Genomic DNA, 18,656 nt, shown 5'->3' with positions numbered 1-18,656 from the left:
GAGCAGAGTTTAAACGTAATGGGCCTGTCATAAATATAAAGGGAAGGGTAAACCCCTTTGAAATCCCTCCTGGCCAGGGGAAAGCTCCTCCCACCTGTAAAGGGTTAAGAAGCTAAAGGTAACCTCGCTGGCACCTGACCAAAATGACCAATGAGGAGACAAGATACTTTCAAAAGCTGGGAGGAGGGAGAGAAACAAAGGGTCTGTCTGTATGCTGGGTCTTTGTCGGGGATAGACCAGGAATGGAGTCTTAGAACTTTTAGTAAGTAATCTAGCTAGGTATGTGTTAAATTATGATTTCTTTAAATGGCTGAGAAAAGAATTGTGCTGAATAGAATAACTATTCTCTGATAGTGATTGTCAGCCTACAGAAAAAGACAATTCCCTTGTCTCTGCTCTGGGCCCAAATCAAAGCAAAAAACCTCCAACTACTTGGAAACCTGCTTACCCAGCCCAAAGAAAAAAAAAATTCCTTTTCAAACCTGTGCTCCTTGTAAAACAAAAAAATCAAAATCCTAAAAAAAAAAAAACCCTGCCACTTTTGTCTCCAGGCAAATGGGTAGAACACACACCCCCTATTTACTTTTAGGAAGAAAAGGAAAAAAAAAAAACTCTGGGTTGGAAGACTGAATTTCCCTGCAGGAGTTAAGTACCCTGCCTCCAGGCAAAGAAAACCTGCAATTCACAAAGATAATCCCCTTTTGTCTCTGCTTGGCCACAAAGCAGAGAAAAACCAAGCTGCTTTCAGTTTCAGCTGCTTTCTGGACTTCCTTTCCAAAGGAAAAAAAATTTTCCTTTTTAAAATCTGTATTTCTAGTTCAAAAAATCTCAACTGGATCTCAAAATGATTTCAGGTTAATCCCACCACTATGCCACCATGTCAAGGTTCCTCCCCCACTCTGAACTCTAGGGTACAGATGTGGGGACCTGCATGAAAAACCCCCTAAGCTTATCTTTACCAGCTTAGGTCAAAACTTCCCCAAGGTACAAAATATTCCACCCGTTGTCCTTGGACTGGCCGCTACCACCACCAAACTAATACTGGTTACTGGGGAAGAGCTGTTTGGACGCGTCCTTCCCCCCAAAATACTTCCCAAAACCTTGCACCCCACTTCCTGGACAAGGTTTGGTAAAAAGCCTCACCAATTTGCCTAGGTGACTACAGACCCAGACCCTTGGATCTTAAGAACAATGAACAATCCTCCCAACACTTGCACCCCCCCTTTCCTGGGAAATGTTGGATAAAAAGCCTCACCAATTTGCATAGGTGACCACAGACCCAAACCCTTGGATCTGAGAACAATGAAAAAGCATTCAGTGTTTTACAAGAAGACTTTTAATAAAAAATAGAAGTAAATAGAAATAAAGAAATCCCCCCTGTAAAATCAGGATGGCAGATATCTTACAGGGTAATTAGATTCAAAAACATAGAGAACCCCTCTAGGCAAAACCTTAAGTTACAAAAAAGATACACTGACAGAAACAGTTATTCTATTCAGCACAATTCTTTTCTCAGCCATTTAAAGAAATCATAATCTAACACATACCTAGCTAGATTACTTACTAAAAGTTCTAAGACTCCATTCCTGGTCTATCCCCGGCAAAGACCCAGCATACAGACAGACACAGACCCTTTGTTTCTCTCCCTCCTCCCAGCTTTTGAAAGTATCTTGTCTCCTCATTGGTCATTTTGGTCAGGTGCCAGCGAGGTTACCTTTAGCTTCTTAACCCTTTACAGGTGAGAGGAGCTTTCCCCTGGCCAGGAGGGATTTCAAAGGGGTTTACCCTTCCCTTTATATTTATGACAGGGCCAGACCTTCAGTTAGTATAAATCAACAGTTCTCCATTGAAGGCAATGGAGCTACCCACATTACAGCAGCTAAGGATCTGGATCTGACACTTTGGGGCCCACCCAGAACAGTAAGGGGTTATGTCACCGCCGGCCCTAGAACTGTAGGCTCTTTGTGCAATATAGTTATGGGTCTGTTCCAGAGGTGGGCAAACTTTTTGACCCAAGGTCCACATCAGGGTGCGAAACTGTATGGAGGGCCAGGTAGGGAAGTCTGTGCCTCCCCAAACAGCCTGGCCCCCACCCCCTCCCAGGACCCCTGCCCCAATTGCTCCCTGGGACTCCACCCCCTATCTAACCCCCGCCATCCCCTGATTACTGCCCGCCCCCCCGAACCTCTGCCCTATCCAGCTGTCCCCTGACTGCCCCCTCCCAGGACCCCCTGCCCCAACCGCCCCTCCCCCCGGACCTCACCCCCATCCAACTGCCCACCAGGATCTCCTGCCCCTTATCCAACCCTCGGCCCCCACTCAGAGCAGCATGTCTGGGAGCCGTGCCACCTGGCAAGTGCCAGACACGCTGCCGTGCTGCCCCGCATAAGCACACAGTCCCACCACACAGAGCACCACCCCTGCGGCGGTGTGACAGCAGGGGAAGGGAGGGGCGACAGCAGGGGAGGGGCCGGGGGCTAGCCTCCTGGGCCAGGAGCTCAGGGGCCAGGCAGCATGGTCCTGCGGGCTGGATGTGGCCCACGGGCCGTAGTTTGCCCACTTCTGGTCTATTCCCTGACACCAGTAGCCTGCCTATGAGCATAAGGTCTCAGCTTGGTTCTCACCAGCCTTGATATCAATTTGAAAAGCGTAACAAGTGCCCTTCTAGTCACAGGTCTTCCCAAATGCATCCTCCCTGAGATCTTAGTTACCAGACACTCAAACTGTTCTCCTCTGATTCGTCATCCTAAAGGCATCATACCAGATCCCCATTATCAGCTCACTTTGGCTCTCACACGCTGCACACCAGATGAAAATAAACCAAGTTTGCAGAGGATGCTCTTTAACAGCCAGTGACCCTCTCTCTCCACTTGCTTTGATGAGTATGACCTGTCCTGGATTGACATACCCCTATTAAATGAACCTTGGATCCAATTCTAAATGCTGCATTGGTTGGAGAAGTTTAGGACTCCTGAAAATTAAATACACTTGTGTGCATTAATGCTTTCCGGTTCTCAAGCTAAAGTTTACATGGGATGCAATCTTCAGCAGATGGATGGTCTCCCCTTATGGTTACTGATCCCTAAGATGCTCTCTGGAACTTCCTTGGACAGTAGTTTGATACATTGGACCAGCCATTTGTTCTGTTGCCATCTGAGGAAACCCTAGGAATCACTGCAGAGCTAAGAGTGCCAGGTGTCAACAAATGTTAAGAGCCAAAGTATCTTCAGATCAACTCCCACACAAACTAAAGGATATGACTCGGTATGTCACTTAGAGTTAAACTTTAGTTGGTATTTAGTACGTACCATAGAACCTGAAATGGTGTGTTGAGTGGCAGTAGTAAAAATAGCTCCGACTTTGTCCTGGAACTTAAATTCAAATGGCATGGATTCTGGTCAGGGAGCAGGGAGGAGTGATAGTCCTGTATTCCTAGGACACCATAAGAGCGGGATCAGGCCCAGCCTTGTGCTTCCTGTAGACACTGAGCCTGATTCTGCTTTCATACTAGTTTTACATCCGCATAACTTCATTGACTTCTGTAGGGTTATTTTACTCCTGTGCATGTCAGAGGAGAATCTGGCCTTTTGGGGGCAAAGCGTAATATCACTCCGCAACTAAATTAAAGGAGTAAAATTGTAATGGCTCAATTCTACCCTCAGAACTGACATTGCTGGGAGTAGCACCATGTAAACAAAGGCTATCATTGGGCCTCTAGAATGACACCATGAGCAGCAAGGCTGACTTCATTCCAGATCTGTTACCTGCTTTTCAAAACACTGTCCTTCGCTAGCTGATATAGCAGGATAGACAGGCTGATGAACCGTTGCTTTCCTGTCTCTCATTTTACTTCAGTGAGTCAAGGCCTTAACTAAATATTGTGGATTTAAATATAATGCACTTCTTCTTGCAACATGCTTATCTGGATATAGTACATCCTCTTGTACTAAAAGACAGAGCCCACTGCAGAGGGAACAGAAATCCACTTCAGGCTACCATTCTTCCAAATGGATTCACAAAGTGATGGAGCACTTCCCATGTCTAACCATGCAGGCTTGGCTAGCTAATGTTAATCCCCTGTGACAGCTGCATGCAAAATCACACTCTCTTTAATGCCTTCTCCACTAGAAAGAAATTTCAGGGATAGCCTAGGTGAAACCCATGCATCCTCTCAGGATGGAGTACTGCTCTCTCTAGGTGTGGTATTGGGTTCCAGTGGCTTATGAGAAAATGTGGTGATTTGAAATCTCCTAGTTAGTTGTGCAGCATCAGGTTAAACAATGCATTTAGCATTTATACTGTGTGAATCCAAAGCCTAATACCCATTTTGTTCCACTTCAGTACAGACAGTCATTGCCTGGGAAACTTTTTCTGAAATGCTGCCATGGAAACTGTTCAGTGATCCAAACTCAGGCCTTCCGGATTGTCATTAAGCTATTACGCTGTGCCATAAGTGACCAAACTAGTCTGTGGAAGGATGCTATTTTAAATATCTTTAGAACACTTCTGGCCTCAGTGCTCCATCTATGCAAGCGGCTCAGATGTGATTCCTGCTGATACCCACTCCATTTCCCGCTTTTCTCGGGTAGATTGAAACTCATGGTCATATGTGTCCTATAATCATGATCATTCTGGTGACATGGAGAGATTATATGGTTAAAAACCTATTGCTTTATTTAAGAAATGTCACCCTTAGTAGATTAGCAGTGTGGTTGGAACAGCCTGTTCTGGTTTTTGTTCATTTTTTGTTTTCACTCTTTGTTGGACAATCTCATCTGCAGTCAAACTAAATAATTCAAATGTTTCTGGAAAACAAATGCTGAAACTTACAAAAGTGGCCCAAACTAATTCATTTCAAACTTCAACCAAATGTTTGCGGGAAATTTCTTGCAGTATTTGTCCAGATCTGTAAATATTTTAAAGTCATCATTCAAGATGGAGTATTGGAAGTAGCCCCTACAAGCGTTTACTGAATTAATGAGAAAATCAGATGATGTAAATGGAGTTAGGCCAATTTAGGATCTGGCCCTATATTTTTAATTCCATTCTCTGCTTAATCTTATTGTGTTGACTGCAAAAAAACCTATTTATTTTAAGGAAAAAAAGTTTGGTTTTGAGTGTCTGGGAAATAGCCATGCCAAAGCTATAAAACAGGCAATAAGCATTACTGCCTTAGAAGGAAGAAGAAAATATCATAATAAAATATGTCCTTCCCATTCTCTCCCCCAAGCCCCATGTTCTGTTTGTTTTTTAGCCTAATGAAATTCTCATATCAAACCATTCATCTAGTAGTCTGATTCATTTGGAGTAATAGTCACTGCAGATCTAAGTCTGAGATAATCTCATTAAATCACTGAAGAACTTCTATGGGAAACCAAGCACAGTAGCTCAGAAACTAATAAAATCATTATAGCATACTAAGTACCTACTACATGATTTAAGATAAAAACACTTAGTTATATTAGTTTAGTTTGTACCACAATGAATTGGCCTTTAAGAAGCAAGGTCCAGCTCTGCAGTGTTACTGATTTCAGCTTAGAAAGGGGGGATTTTGGAGACTGTAATTCCAAGGGATCATGGGTACTGTAGGCCTCAGAGCAAGGTATGCTGGGAAATGAGGCAGAGATATAAGTAAGATCCCTTAATTCATAAAGGGAACAAGACCATTCTTGGGACTCTCAAGACGAAATGGGGGCAGCGGCTCTGGGAGAGGCCTAAAGGGACAGCCAAAGGGCTGTGTGTAAAGTACCACATGGCAGGGGTGATGCTCTGACTAGAAAGCCAGAGCAATCCAATCCCAGAGCGGGGAATCAAGGGACTGGGCATCTGTTTATACTCCGGAGAAGGAGTAGAGCTAAAGAACTCTTTAAGGTGGACTTCTGTCTGGTGGCTGAACTGTCCTTATGCTGGAAAGATAGGTGTCTTAATTTAGCCAGAGGGCTAAATGAACTTAGTTTGAGAGGGAAATTGATAGAGCAGCTGCATTATCATAACTAGGAGATAAGCCACTGCAGCAAAGATTCATTGTCCCTCTACAAGAAACATTAAATTTCCCATAGCTATATAGTTCCAAGTAGGCGGATGTTAAGAGCTACTTAAGTGACTTTGGAATTGACAATGATTTAATCCTGCTTTGCAGGTGTCTAATGTATTTATTGCTGTGGTGCACACAGTATGTGAAAGCAAACCAGGATTTCAGCCATTAAAAATGGTCTTCCCTCTAGACTTTTCTTTACTCTAATCTTTGTCATTTGTTTCCTTACACGCAATCACCCCAGCCCTGCGTCTGGATCCACACACAGTTGCAGAGCTGATTGCAGGTTCAAGACACAAGATGAAAGATCATTATTGCATTAAAGCACCTCCCTGCAGGCCTGTGGCCGTGCTCATTGTGTTTGACCTCATACAGGGGGAAACTGGAGCTGCTGGCATCAAGAGCACCATCTGGTCCAAAATGTTCTCGTTTTGCTCAAGCAGCAAATAATTGTGCCCTTCTTTTCACTGTATTTTTAAACCCAAATCAAAATAGAATTGAAAAGTCTTTATCAATTTAGCGCGAGAAAATATACCAAAAAGCTACTGACTAAAAGATCTTGGTATACTAGTAGAGGCCCTTGATTTGAGAAGAGAATCCCAATCCATTTTCAGGGATCTGCAAACTGTACAACACTCATATAAAACTGAAGTCACTTTTATTAAAGTGTGTGTGTATAGCAGTAGCACCCACAAGCCCCTGTCAGCATCAGGGTCCCATGAGGGTTGGTGCTGTACATACATAGGAACACCATGAACCCTGTCCCAAACTGATGTTAGTTCAGAAATCAGTTAGGGGTCCTGTTTGTAGGATTTGATCCTTAAATTCAGTTCAAAAAGCTATATGGGCTGGGCTATCTAATCAGTGCACAGTGGTGTAATACCGGCAGAGCACTGTACATCTTATAGTGGTATGAGCAGGTTTGCCCAGGATCAGATTTCCTTACTTCTTGAAAACTGAAATTTAAGCTTATAGCAGACTTTTTGTCAGAGAATGCTAACAGTAGGTGTGCAGTAAGGTGTCTGCTGGTGAATTCCCCCTGCAGGTCAGGTTGGTTGTGATCTTCAACAAGGCCCAGCGTGGGGAGCAATTCTCATTAAAGCTGGGGTTGAAAGTTTTTGAAATTGTGTCTGTTTTGCAGAGTTAAAAACCATCTCAAATCATTAGATACTTTTTCCTTAGTGAAAACTAGGTTTTGGTAAATGAAAATGTATTTCCAATATTTTTTCATGGTAATGAGAGAAATTCCAAAAGTTAAATTTTTTCCCATTTAAAAAATATATTTTCCCTTTAGACTCTGTTTTTCGTTCCTCCCTCACTCCCTCCCGCCCATGAACAAACTCTTTATTTCAAAACAAGGACCCAGCTGTTGTGCTGATATGCCCAGAATGCACACACTTCTCTCCCATTGCATTTGACTTTGGTCACTGCAGAACCTGACCCTTAATGTTATATTGACTTGGAGCAATGCCTCTCCTGCTCACAAATGACAGAACTACTTTCATAGAGCTTGATCCAGCTCACCTTCAAATCTATGGGGACCCTTCTGACATTTAGTGAGAGCTTGATTGGGTCTACAATGAAGGCAGCTCCTCTCTCTCTCTGCTCACCTCCCAAACCAGACACAGGAAATCATATTAGGAATTTAGGACAGACTTTTGTTTTGCTGATAGCTGACACCTTTTAAAGGAGGTTCTCACTGGCAAGTGCTGTTTAACCCTAAAGGTAACTACAGGACTCTAATTACTATCCGCATTATGATAAATGTGTCTTGAATGCTAGTGCTTTCTTTTGTTCTACTGTAAAGGAAAAGCAACACCACGTATTGCAGAACAACCTTTCCATTCTGCAGAGGGTGATCTTCCCTCTGAATCACTGTTGAACTGATGCCCCTGCATAGTATTAAGGTAGCTAACTGCCAGGAGTTCTGTCTTTCAGATTTAATGTAATTCTCACAAGTAGCTAACAGTTCAGGTTTAAAGATCCCTTCTGTAATAGTCAGGGTGTCCTGACTGGTTTGCAGTTATGTAACTGTATCTTGACTAATGTATCTGATTTCCCCCTGCAATGCAAGTTGGCTACAATATTGGCTTTCATCTTGTGCTCCAGTAAACACCTCTGTTAGGTAAACCAAGTGATCTGTATATGAGCCACTAATAATTACTCAAAATTTTTGGATGCACTATATAAATATAAGCTACTCTGCGAATGCAAGCATGTTTCAGACCCCTTGTATGGAGGTATTTGTATCTACTGCCACATCCGGTGCTGCTGTTGGCAAAGTGCATTCTTGCAGAAATGGGCCCAAAAGCACAATTTGACCTGCACTCTCCTCATGAGGCCAACAAGCTTCTGTCATGCCCTAGTCAAAACTGTAGGAAAAGGAACGATCGGTTTCTCTAAAGTAGAGAAGAGACTTGAATGAGATCTTCTCTTCCATCAGCACCACCAAGTGCTACTATTAGCAGGGCAGAGGAAAACTCACATCTCCAGTTGAGAGGAATTTTAGAAATTGCTGTGCAGGAACAAATGACTGGTTTATCTCGTCCCATATCTGACAGTGGCCAGTGTTTTAGAAGAATGTATAAACATCCCATGAGGCGTTTGATCATGGGGTTGGAGGGGAAAATGAGAAAAGTGGAAAGAGAGGAAATGGAAGCCTAATGTAGAAGAAAATGTAGCTTGTGTCAATTCCATTAGAGAAATTGCTTGAGTAGCTTAACCATGTGCAAAATGACTTCTCCTATTATCAAGGCTAACAAGATGTGAGGCGATTACCTGAATAATGGCACTGGTAGCACAGACAGCTTTGGCTTACACACCCGATCTTTCCAAGTTGTCAGGACTCAGCAGCTCTATCTGAAGCAGACAGTAAACTGAATCCCTTTGTAAAGGAAACCAGCAGTTAAGAGGTGTGAGCTATTAGAAATCTGGGGGAGGGAATGCTAAAGCTTTTAACATATCCACTTTCACCAGTACTCCTGCTCTCATTCATGCCCAGGGCACAGACTTTGCCCAGGCCACCTTGACACATCTAGTTCCATACCCAGCCAGAAACCAAAGGTGCCAAAAACGGTATCTGAACACTTTGAGACCAGTTGTGTGTGTAGCTGCAACTTCAGTGTGCTGCAGCTTTCTGTGTAAGAATTCTGCCTTCTAGGGCTCTGATCTGTGTGAGGGACTATTTGAGATGGAGGATCACAGAGGGAGACATCTCTACTTCCTCTCTCCTGGAGGATTTATAGTCATTATTTGTCTTGCTGAATCTGAAATATGTCTTCCATATGGAGTGGGCATGCTGTGCTCACTACCTATGGAAGACATAACCCTTGCGGGGGGGCCTGCTAATTTCAGATCCAGAACCCCACATTGCCAAAGCTCATGGGTGTTCATATCTGGCTGCAGCTCTAATTTAAAATGATTCTGTTAGAGCTCGGCTCTAGAACGGGCAATGGCTGAAAGGCACTACTTCTCTGACCTTTCTTTTCTCTAGGTCTAGCTAGGTGTTTGGAGCTATTTTTTAGCATTGTGAGGATCCCTGTGATGAGTGATGTATATGGAAAGGGACTATGTAAGGAGTGGGGTTGAACTGCGCCTGTATGGTTTCCACGTGGTAACTGAAGCCTGACAATGATGATTAAAATGTCATTGTTGATAAATATTTCACTTTTGCTGTACGCACATGAAGGATGATCCTATTGGCCCTGATCTAAAGCCCATTGAAGGGAATGGGAGTGTCTCAGTTGACATCAATTGGCTTTAGATTGGGAAGTACTTCTTAATAACCCAGTCATCTGTGCATGGCATCTGGCTTCTGAGGAAGCAGGTTTGTGGATGGAGCTTAGGAGAGCATCACTACTTTATTTTTATCAGTTCAGTCCTTGACACTGAAAGAGACTTTGATAACCAGAGACTTATTCAGAGCGGGGATGGGGCAAGCTCAGGGGACGGAGCAGAATCATGTCTGGGGCTGCTGGCCCCGCTGATCAACTCCTCCCCCTTTCTCCAAGTACCCTGGAATAGCTGTTCCCTAGTGTGCAGGAGGCACTGGGAGGGAAGGGGAGGTGGGGAAGAGGAGGGGCAGGGGTGGGGTGCGGGTGAGAAGAGTGGGGGCTTTCGGGGAAGGGATGGAGCAGGGGCTGAGCAGGGCAACCTGGGGGTCTGAAAATTTTTAAATCAAAATGGGGGTCCTCGGGTTGCTAAAATTTGAGAACTGCTGCTCTAGCTGATACCTCACTGGTGCTCCCCTTAAGGCTGCTTGCCTTTTAAAAAACCACACATGAATCTGTATCCAAATGTTTTCCAATTCATTTCATCAGCTAACCTTACCAGCTTAGAGTAATTTAACTGTAAGTCCATTCTGGACAAACGGTTATATTTATTACAGCCAAGTTCTAGCATCTGTGTGGAGCCCAAGTAAATGGATTGAATAAAGGCAGGTATAAAGTCTAATTGTGCTGAAATGCAAAACCTGTAAACTCAGTTCGTACTCTGTTCTAACCAAACCTTTATTGGAATGAGTCCTTCTAACTGGGCTCTCTTTCATCAGGCTAGCCAATGAGCATGCCATTTCTAAATAAACTGCTACTGTCTAAGCAAATATGTAAGCCACTCCGTAAGTTAGTGGCCATTCTACATTTTTTTTCTAGAAATGCGATTTGAATTAGAATGAAAACAATCTTTTATTCTTTGAGATACGCAAATAGACACTAAGTCTAAACCATCATTATAAAGCCAATTTTATTCTCTATCTTAGACTCTATCCCCTCTTTCTCTCCTGTTTCATGACAGTTTTGAAGACCTGTTTTTCTTGTTTCCAAGCCAACAAGACTTGTCTACTCATAAGCAGAACCCCCTTGTATCCTACGACTCTGTGGCTGCAGAATCCTGTTCTTGCTGAAGAATTGTGCTTTGAAATCTAAGCTTTGTTGCCTAAATTATACTTCTAGCCCTCACAATGTGAAAATAACTTTCCAAATGTGAATTAAGTGCCAACCACTACACCGCTTTTCTGGGTCTGAAAACAGCCTAAACTAGCTGAGACACCGGAACTGAAGTGTTAACCGTCCAGTTCATTTCACTGAGAAGTTTCCTGTAAACCCTCATTTAAATGCCAACAGCCAATCACTTTGTTACCTGTGTTTTCCAAAAGTGTGAAGACCCAACCCCTCCCCACATCTCCTGCTGACTAAACCTCCTGCTTCCCCCTGCCAACTGCAGTGAAAGCCTGTTTTGTCCCTATAAATTTCTGTGCATACTGAACATGCAACATGTAGAGGTTTTGGGTTGGGACTCAGTCTGCCTGCATTGCACTGAACGTGGGTTCTCAATCCTATCTGGGTGCTCTGACTGCTATTGCAATACCAGTAACAACAGGCTAGTGTAAGCTCAATAGCACAAGGCTTACTGCGCTCGGTGCTTTATATGTTTTCATGGTTAAATCTAACTCCAGCTTCTGCTGAATTCCCAATCTGCTACACTGGAGACTCACCACAACCAGAATCCTTGCTGTAGGATTTGGGTCCAGCTTGCCAGGGGATACCTGGGTTCTTGATCTCTGGCTTTTAGAGTGGTTCATCTGCACCCAGGACACAAACTATTGCCTTCAATCAGAAATGGAAGGACCATTGGTAGGGCAGAGGGTATCATCCTAAAATAGTCAAAAATGAAACCCTGCTTGACCAGTTTGTTCGCAGTTTCTGGCATTTGTAGAGGGAGCAAAGACTATGGTTACTTGCTGAATCAACTTGAAGTGTGCTCAGATTTCTGAGGTGGGGTACTTGCTACATACTGAGCTTTGAGGCACTGCCCTTCATTAGGGTCCCCCAACCCGCTATAAGAGCACCTAGCATTTTTGCTGTCATGTTCCCATGTACAGTCTGTATTTAAACTTATGAGCAGCAGAACTGCCATACAAGAAAAACTAATGAGCCACTCAGTGAGGTCTGCTGAGGACTGGCCAGAGGTTTTGAAGGACCTTATGCAAATTAATATGTGCAAGGCCCATCCAGCTTCCTCATACCTGTGACCAGACCTATACCTCCATGTACACACTCCCTGGACACCCCGTGCCTGCCTGCTATCCCTTCCCATCTAAGTAAAAGCTTCTGCAGTCTGTGGTGACACAAACATAGCCTGGGAAGGCAGGAGGTGAAGCCAAAAGTCTTGTTGGCCATAAGTCAGATGGGCACCATGGGACAATGGATGAGGAATGGGATCTGGACTGAGAGGTTGCTTGTGTTATAACAGCTGTAGGAATGGAGCCTTACCTGCATAAAAGCTTCACCCTTAGGGTGAGAGAGGAGCGTACTGAACAGTTGCATTCTCCTACCGTATGATCAGGTGGCCACTGAGTACCATTTTACAGGTCTTGATGAGTGGAAACGGCTATAGTTTCTTATTATGGCCTGTGTATCTCATTATAGTAGATCATCTGGTTGGACTTTGCATGTCACTGATCTACTTTTGTATTGTGATATTTTATAAGGGGAAAGACTTGTTGGCACCACATTGATATTTCAAGTGGTTGCAAAATAAAGATGGCTGCTTCTATCTTCACCCTGTCTCCTTCAGCTTCTGCATACGAAAGATAACCATGCCCCACTTTTTAAAATAGTGTCTCCTAGGCTGGAGAATGCAAGCCATACATAAAATTCCAGTTACACAAACTTGTATCTCAAAGACATATGGTACCTGTTGATATGTTTCTATCTGTTCTGTAGCTTGCAGCTAGCAGGGGCTTGGGAGAATTGAAATATTAAGATCCCCAAAATATATTCTTAATCTTAATGTGCATGCTGCAAAGTCCATGCAGCAGCATATAGATGCTGGTTGAACATTTTGCAGGAGAAGATGCAATATGGAGCCCTGTGAAATTATTTATTTTTTTAGATTTTTTTTTCTGGAATTTTATATTACTTCATTTTATGCATGTAGGGGATGTGGGGCTGGGTCCTGCCCTGGTGCAGGATTGCAGCATTAGTCTCCCATGGCAGCTCCTTTCCAACCCAGTGCTCTGGGAGTTGCAACCTGGTGCATGGGGTCTCAATGCTACTCAAGTTTGACTTGGCTGCCCCCTGTCATCATGGCAGAGAGACAGCTGGGCCACACCTGAGAGAGACTGTGACCCCTTGTGCCAGGCTGCAATGCCACTTACTCAAATTTGACACAGCTGCCCACCACTCCGAGTGATGCTGCTGCTGTGGGGAGAGTTTTATATTTTTAATACCTTTTTTGGTTCTATTTCATGTTGTTTTGCATGTCTGAAAAATACAGAGCTCTAACAGTATGTATGTCTAAAGAGTATGCAAAAAACTCTCCCTGACGTCAATGGGCTTGATACTCCACTACCTTGTACTTTACATAATCATTTACGTCTATGAAAAATGATGAGCATGAGCAGTACCAGTTTACAACTGATTTGAGCAGGTATAAATTGCTACACAAGGTGAAAAAAGAGAATCCGGCTCAGTGGGACTGAAGAACTGAGCCCAAATACCCACTCACAAGAGGACTTTAGTGCAAACTGGAATGCCATGCCAAAATATAGAAAACTAATCTAGTTAAGATTGTCAGTCTGTCTTTTTGTTTGCTTTAAAAAAAATCCTATGGGAAATAGACATCCTGCCTGAGTCTGCTGTTTAATAAAAGCAACTAACGGCTTGTGAAGAAAACTGCACTTTAGGGTACAGTTTAAATCAAACATCAGTAGCTCAAAGGCAGAAACATCTGACATTTAAAAAAAATTCACCCACAACTTATCTTTTGACAGGTTTCAGAGTAGCAGCCGTGTTAGTCTGTATTCGCAAAAAGAACAGGAGGACTTGTGGCACCTTAGAGACTAACAAATTTATTTGAGCATAAGCTTTCGAAAGCTTATGCTCAAATAAATTTGTTAGTCTCTAAGGTGCCACAACTTATCTTTTGTTTGCCAATCACCAGATGTTTGTCTGCCATATATATAGGCCTGTCCCCTTTGTCTTAAGTGCCATGATGTCGACGTCTGATGATAACAGTCAACAACTTGTGGTAGGCATTTCTGTATGGTAATGAAAGCAATAATGCTGTCTGCAATTGACACTATCAGCGACAAGTTTCAGGCCCTATCCTGCCCTCCCAACACACCAGGAAACAGGCCAAAAACCTTTCATTTTGTGGAGTTGCTTTCCACTCATTGAAATGGATGGGAAAGAAGAGGGGCTTTCCAGCTTCCCAGCCTGCCCAGGGCCTAATCTTGCAAGGTGCAAATGAAGTTGATGGGAATTGGAGCCATTTGGCACCTTGAAGGATCAGGCCCATAAGAAGACTAGACAGGCTGCATGGCCTTCTAAACCTGCAGAATGCACAAGATTCACTAGGAAACCCTACGGAAGTCAGGCAGAGGTGAAAGTAAGGCGGTACAAGCTAGTACGGCATACCAGTAAAAAGTGGCTGCCTGTACCAGCCCGTACTGCTGACTTAAGGGACCCTGCTTAAAGCACTGCCATAGCAGTGCTTTAACGTCGCTGCTCCTTTTGCGCCCCCCAGCGGTGGCCCTGCCAGGTGTGCTTTAACATCCCTGCCCCTTTTGCCCCTCCCAGGCCACCAACAGCGGGGGTGAGGGGGCAAAAGGAGCAGCTACCCCAGGCCCCTTCAGTCGCCCCTGGTGGCACAGGTGGGCTGGCTGAGGGACAATGCCTCCCAGCCCCACCCCTTCCGCCTGAGGCCGTGCCCCTTCCAGGGCAGGCAAAGCTGCCCCCTCCCCCGTAAGAGAAATTTTACTTCCACCCCTGATGTCAGGCCAAATAAAGCTTGTGTGCAAGCAAAGTGGCTCTGCACTGCTGCCCAACCTTCTTTTGTGGTAACATGGTTCACTTGGGAGCCATGCTGCTATTCGTTGCTCTCCAGTCCCCGAGGAAACATTGGGGAGGTTTCAGTGTGGAGGGGCAGCAGCAGAAAAGAATTGCTGGTCCAATCAGCCTTCTCCTACAATATCTACAGTATCTCTAAGGATTGATGGGGCTGCCAATGCCAGGTACAAGAACACAAAAGGTGGTGGTTTTTTGCTGAATCCTCCTTATAACTCTGTAATCCTGTGGTGTGGTTTTATTTCCATGTGTAGTTCTCAAAGCACTTAACAGGAGAGATTAAATGACAAGGAAACTGATGCACAGAGAACGGATTTATCCAGGATCAGAGGTTAAGAAATAGTTGCTAATAGTAAAATATCACTAGCAGATCTTTCATCCTGAGCAACAGCCAAGTATTTACCTCATGCGAAGTGCTCAGCAGCTTGCAATATCAAGCCCTAAATTGTGCACATCCCATTGTCAGTACTGAAGATATTTGCAGGTCATACACTGATGTACAATCACCTGGGTCCAGTCCTGATCCTATTGAAGTCCTTTAGGAACACACTTGACATCAGTTGAGCTATTAATATTAATTCTGTGTGGCAGCCCCTTACAGCCTTGCTCAGGGATGAGGACCCTACTGTACTAGGTGCTGCGTACACACCTAGTGACAACCCTGCCCCAAAGCGCATACATTATATCCCAGACATAGGTCATTGCTTTCATCCCATGTGATGCAGGGGGGTGAAGACATGCAAATAATAAAAAGTTACTCACGTAAGAGTTGTTTGTGCGAAGCAGTCATGTTGTTGTTCTTGTACCAGAAAGGGTTCATCAAAGGGAAGCATTTGCTCCTACCTGATAGAGAAGGGGGAAAATAGTATGCTAAGTTTGTATTGCAAATGCAAATAGAAGACTTTATCGTGTGTTCTCCTCAACATGCACATACAGCTCCTACTACATCCTCCCCTTAATCAGTTATTTTTGTGTGAGGGTGAGAATTTCAGTACTTGCCTAAATGTGTTCCCACTGGGTGAAATCCTTGTCATTGACTTCAGCAGGGCTAAATGCTCATTGATTTCAATGGGGCCAAGATTTCGCTGAATGGGAGCAAAGGTCAACCCTGATGCTTTTGAAAATCCCACCTGAATGCTTTTTCATATCCAGGCAACATCCTTTCTCCTCCCCACTTGATACACATTAATCACTGTTTGGGCTTAATTCTGTGATTCTTATTTTTTTTTATTTAAATTAATTCAGACATCATGGTGATTTGAATGCCAGGAGAAGGTAAATAGAATGGAAAATCCTATCACAGCATCAAAGGAGTTTATCAGCCTTCCATTCTAGACCAAGGCTGTAAAATATGCTCCAAGATTAAATTTAACATATACCTTCTTTAAAATATCACTGTTGGTCATTTTAAATCTCACCATTTGGGGTTAAAATTCAAATTATTCCTTTTATCTAAAGAAAAAGACAAAAGTGGCTTAAGTATTTCCCCCCGCAACCCCAAGCATTTAAACCCACACAATTTTACATTTTAATCTAGAGGGCATGAGATGCCTTTGTTAATTTGGGTTGCATTTATGATGAAAATGTATGGGTTTTTTTTAAGTTTTAATTACATAAAAATACATGTTTGCACTTCTTTTGAAAAGTATTCTTGTAAATCCTACGTCTGGGGGGGGGGAGGGAATGAATTATGTTAAGAGGATAGAAAGTTTCATCGCCTCACTCTCTTATTGACTATTGTGCCTAGTTAGTGCAGTTTTTCTGGTACATATTCCACCTAATCAATTGGTGAGATTTCTCACTTACCTAAATACAGATAAAGAGATGCAACTCCGGCTTTTAATCTTCCCCACGGTACTTATTAGTCCGTGTAATTGTCATAACAATACCTAGGCACTGTGTGCATTTAATAAACCTACTCTCATTAACAAGAGGAAAGCCCCTGTTTCAGGAGTCGGAGAAGCCGTGCCGGGGAGATTTTTCCAGGCAGTGTCAGGGATGGGGACACGCTCCATCCAGTCGCGTTGTTCCTTGTGACTGGAACATCTGTCCCCAAGGTCCCTGCCCTGAGACCTGACTCCCAGCCGCTAAGGGGCTGTGCCCCCTGGCAGGACGCTGCGTCTAGCTGCCCTGCGGATCCCGAGAGGGCCGCAGGAGGTCGAGGCGTACTCACGTCTGCAGGTCCGCCAGAGTCCCGAGTGGGAGCTCAGCGTCGCGGAGGAATTGTTTAACCGCTCCAGTTTGGAGGCGTCGATGATGTACCAGAAGTCGGTCCCTATAGCTACCACCAGCAAGATGAAACTTAACGCGCCGGCCAGGACCACGACCACGGCGAGGCCACTTAACTTGATCTTCATGGTGCCGCTGCCTTGGGTCTCCGGCTGCCTAGCGCCCGACGGGGACACCCCCGGCGCTCATCCCCCGCACGGAGCGCGGCCAGCCCTGCTGCGCCCAATCCGGCCCCCTTCGCCCCGGCTCCGGGAGCTTCCCCGCCGCTGCAGCGCGAGTCTGTCCGCAGGACCCAGCCACGTGCACCTCCCGCAGCCCCGGCTCCGGTCCCCTCCAAGCCACGCCGGGCGGGAGGCTCACTTTGCCAGCGATCCCAGCGCCTCTTCCCGCCTGCAGCCCCAGCCCTTCGCCTTCCCCCGAGCACGGCCGGCAGCCAGCGGGAGCGCTGCTTCCTCCGCCGCTGCTGTGTCTGCGCTCCGGGCAGCTCCCCGGCCAGCCCGCCCTGGGCCAGCCCTTGCCCGACCGGCCCGCCGCCCTGGCGAGGTGCGCTGCGGCTGGGCGCGCGGGTCAGCACCACGGACAGCTCCCCCCGCAGAGTCCCGGCCGGAGCACAGGGGCGCGTTGGCCACGTGTTGTGAGACACGGGGACCAAAGCCCTGGGAGCGCGTAGCAGCCAGATGCAAGGGCGGCAGCTCCCAGCCCCGCCGGCTTTCTTGCTGGGAGCAGTTCCCGCTGCTGGGGAGGATCCTGCAAACACCCCTCCCCTCTGCACTGGCTCTCTCAGCCCTGCCGGCGTCTCTTGCTCCCCTTTGGCAGTTACACTGTAAGCACGTCTGCCCTGCTCTCCCTCCAGCCTGTCCGTGGCAGGCCTGGCATGGCCCTCCTTGAAGGACCAGTCCAGTGTCCTCACGGCAGCATTAACGGGGGAACTCCCCTGCCCCTGTGCATGACGCCAGGGGCAGAGGTCCTTTGCACCGCAGCAATGCCCTGGGGAACTGGATAACTGCAACTGAGAGCAATCTTAATCGTGAGGCTCTGGTTCTTCCTTAACAGGTGAATGCCTGCAGATGTTGTTTGATCGCTAAGTAGTAATTACTTAGCGCTTATACAGCCCTTTTCATCAGTACGTCTCAAAACAGTTTTAAAGGATGGATTGGTTGGGTGGGGGGGCGAGTCATCCAAAGCCTCCCTAAGGGATTTGAATACTTCTTAGAAAATAATCGGAATTCAGTATCCAGATCTCCTAGGAGCTTTGAAAATCTCAGCAGAGTTGTCTCATGCAGGAATGGAAAGACTTCCCTTTGTGCAAATCAGACTCTTATTTATGGGGAGGATGTGGGAGGACAGACTAAGTGTTTGAAAATAAATGTTTTCTTACATTTGAACACTTTTTTTTTTGTAGGTCTCTCTTTTTCCAGCTAATTCATGATGAAGTGTACTTGTGGGTTTGGTTTTTTTTTTTTTTTTAACCTTTCCAAATGTAGGTCTGAGTGGCATGGGTTTCTTTAATCCGTTTCAGAATGGGGGGGGGGGGGAGAAAGGGGAAG

General features: G+C 45.2%; 1 protein-coding gene across 1 annotated transcript in view; it reads right to left on the bottom strand.

Moving 5' to 3' along the window:
- Positions 1 to 17,260, bottom strand: part of TMEM114 (transmembrane protein 114) — a 28,298-nt gene extending 11,038 nt beyond the window's left edge. Inside the window, exons 1-2 of the mRNA XM_084640481.1 lie at positions 17,054 to 17,260; positions 15,643 to 15,723 (exon numbers count right to left, since the gene is read on the bottom strand). Of these exons, the coding sequence (XP_084496607.1) occupies positions 15,643 to 15,723; positions 17,054 to 17,237 (265 nt within the window). The 5' untranslated portion in view covers positions 17,238 to 17,260. The remainder of the gene's footprint in view (positions 1 to 15,642; positions 15,724 to 17,053) is intronic.
- Positions 17,261 to 18,656: the final 1,396 nt, after the last annotated feature.

This window comes from Lepidochelys olivacea (assembly GCF_965140295.1).
Source record: "Lepidochelys olivacea isolate rLepOli2 genome assembly, chromosome: 10".
In the NCBI taxonomy this organism is placed as follows: domain Eukaryota; kingdom Metazoa; phylum Chordata; order Testudines; family Cheloniidae; genus Lepidochelys; species Lepidochelys olivacea.
This window is presented reverse-complemented; position numbering and strand designations above follow the sequence as displayed.